The sequence below is a fragment of the Gossypium hirsutum genome, chromosome A08 (genome assembly GCF_007990345.1).
Source record: "Gossypium hirsutum isolate 1008001.06 chromosome A08, Gossypium_hirsutum_v2.1, whole genome shotgun sequence".
Taxonomy (NCBI): domain Eukaryota; kingdom Viridiplantae; phylum Streptophyta; class Magnoliopsida; order Malvales; family Malvaceae; genus Gossypium; species Gossypium hirsutum.
In genome coordinates, this window is record NC_053431.1 from 95,101,682 (window position 1) to 95,104,173 (window position 2,492).

General features: G+C 37.1%; 1 protein-coding gene across 1 annotated transcript; it reads left to right on the forward strand.

Moving 5' to 3' along the window:
* The first annotated feature begins 1,024 nt into the window (after positions 1 to 1,024).
* LOC107926863 (WRKY transcription factor 23) lies at positions 1,025 to 2,492 on the forward strand. Its single transcript, XM_016857802.2, has 3 exons — positions 1,025 to 1,588; positions 1,734 to 1,877; positions 1,971 to 2,492. The coding sequence occupies exons 1-3, from the start codon at positions 1,218 to 1,220 to the stop codon at positions 2,323 to 2,325; spliced, it is 870 nt and encodes a 289-aa protein (XP_016713291.1). The 5' UTR covers positions 1,025 to 1,217; the 3' UTR covers positions 2,326 to 2,492.

Below are 2,492 nucleotides of genomic sequence, written 5' to 3' on the forward strand. Positions count from 1 at the left end.
TTTTTCTTGGGTTAATAATACCTAACATCCTCAAATTATAGTCCAAATTTTAACGAAATTTAAAATATTTTAATTGAGTTATTAAAGTATTGCAATAATATCAATCAAGTCTCCCTATTAATCTTGTTAATATCTTGTATGTTAAATGCTAGCTGGAATTTGGAGCTAAACTTGTAAATATTTGTAAATCTATTGCATTGGATCTAACATGTTTTGAAGAAAGAAATAGCCCTTTAATTTTTTTTTGACGCCATCTAATTTATTTTTCAGCATGTAAATTTTAAGATGTCTATGCTATGAATATACATGTGCTTACAATTTAATTAATGTATTAATATACTCCGAGCTAACATTTAATACTAAAATTGATTGGTAAATTGGTGAAAGAACATGGTTGATATAGTAATATTTTGAGAATTCAATTTGAACATTTTGAAGTATAAGGATTATTTTAAAATCTAAACAATAGTATAGGGACCTTTAGTGAAATTAATCCTATTTTTTCTTCTTTTGTTTCACTATAATTTCTTCGCACTCTAAAATCCAAATCCTAAAGCCAAAATAAAGAGAATTTCGATCTTTCATCTTCTCCTTTTCTTTTACATGGAGATTTTGGTCGGCTGCAAAAGAAAAGATGACCATTATCACCGACTGAATAAGTGAATAAATTTCTACAAATAAAAAGTGAATATTTGAGCATATATGCATTTGATTTATGCCCTTTATTTTCACACCTAGTTCAGGTTTCCTTTTGTTGTGATTTTTTTCCCCTCAAATTTTAATAAAAATAATTATATTCAAAAGAGAAGAACTCGGATGTTCACACCATGAAATGGATTAAAATGCAGTCAAAATCCAGGTTTCAAAGCGTCGGACCAAATGTACTGTCCGAATCGATGAGGTCACGCAGAGACAACCGGCACTGTTGAATTTCAGCTCAAAAAGTTGACCTGTAATTGCCAGTCAATCCCTTTTTTTAATTCTCTTCCCATATTGCTATACATACTCTTCTCTCTGTCTCACTCCATTAGCTAAAAATCTCCACTTTATTGTCCAAAACCTAAAGGTCTCTTTCACACCTACCTTATAAATCACATCAAACCCTACGCTACTCTTTCTTCTTTCTCCCTTTCCCCCTTGTGGCTGTGCTGCCTGCGAGACCTTTTGGTGAAGATACAATATTTGGGGCTTTCTTTTTTTTGATTTGACTGATTTTCATGGAGAGAAAAGAGGGTGTATTAAAGATGGAGGAGGTGTTGGGGAACTCCTCCTTTTCTGATTATTTCCCATTGCAAAGTATATTTGATTGGAGCTGTGAAGGAGGAGAGAACATGCCATTAGGGTTTATGGAGTTGTTGGGTGTTCAAGACTTGAACCCTCCTTTGTTCGATATGGGACAACAACAAGCTCCATCTGCGGTAGTAAACCAGGCTTTGAATCCTTGTTCTACGAAAAACGAGGGTTTTAATTATCAGCCTGCAACCCCCAACTCATCCTCGATTTCATCAGCTTCAAGCGAGGCTGTCAATGATGAACCTATTCAAGTCGACGATGACCAAGAAGAAGACCAGCAAAAGACCAAGAAACAGTGAGTACTACAAGCCTGGGTCCTTTTATGTCTTGTGTTTTGGGTTTTATTCTTAAAACAGTCAAAGTGAAACACCCTATTTTTTCCCATTTGAAAACTGATGAGGTGTGTGTGTTTTTGGCGTTTGTGATGGTGGTGGGTCTAGGTTGAAACCCAAGAAGACAAATCAGAAGAGACAGAGAGAGCCGAGATTCGCGTTCATGACAAAGAGCGAGGTTGATCATTTAGAAGATGGGTACAGATGGAGAAAGTACGGCCAAAAAGCTGTAAAAAACAGCTCCTTTCCTAGGTACTAACTTCAAAGTTTCAAGCTTTTTTAACCCCATTTTAGGTAATTTTTCAGACGACCTCCATGGTTTTAATTTATTTTTGGAACCCGCAGGAGTTATTATCGTTGCACCACCACCTCATGTAACGTGAAAAAAAGGGTGGAGAGATCTTTCACTGATCCCAGCATGGTGATCACCACTTACGAAGGCCAGCACACTCATCCCAGCCCCATCATGCCTCGCTCCAGTCTCGGTGGTGGCGCCGGTTCTGCTCCTTATCACTATCAGCAGCACCCACAGCCATTTGTCAATACCTTGTCTCCTTTGAACTTTGGACACAACAATGGCTCCATTAACGCCGGTAATTTTCACCACGAGAGGCGATTTTGCAGCCCGGGATCGTCTTTGCTTAAAGACCATGGCCTGCTTCAAGACGTTATACCATCCCATATGCTGAAAGAAGAGTAGAATTACAAAAACCCATTATCACTATATATATGTAAATGCAAAAAATTCCCTCACTGACTTGGGTGATCAGTTCATTCTGGTATGTAATTTTCTTGCCGACAAAGTGGAGATTACTGCACTGTATAACTTGGTTTTGCTTTTTTATCAAATGGAAGAGCTTAGTTAAA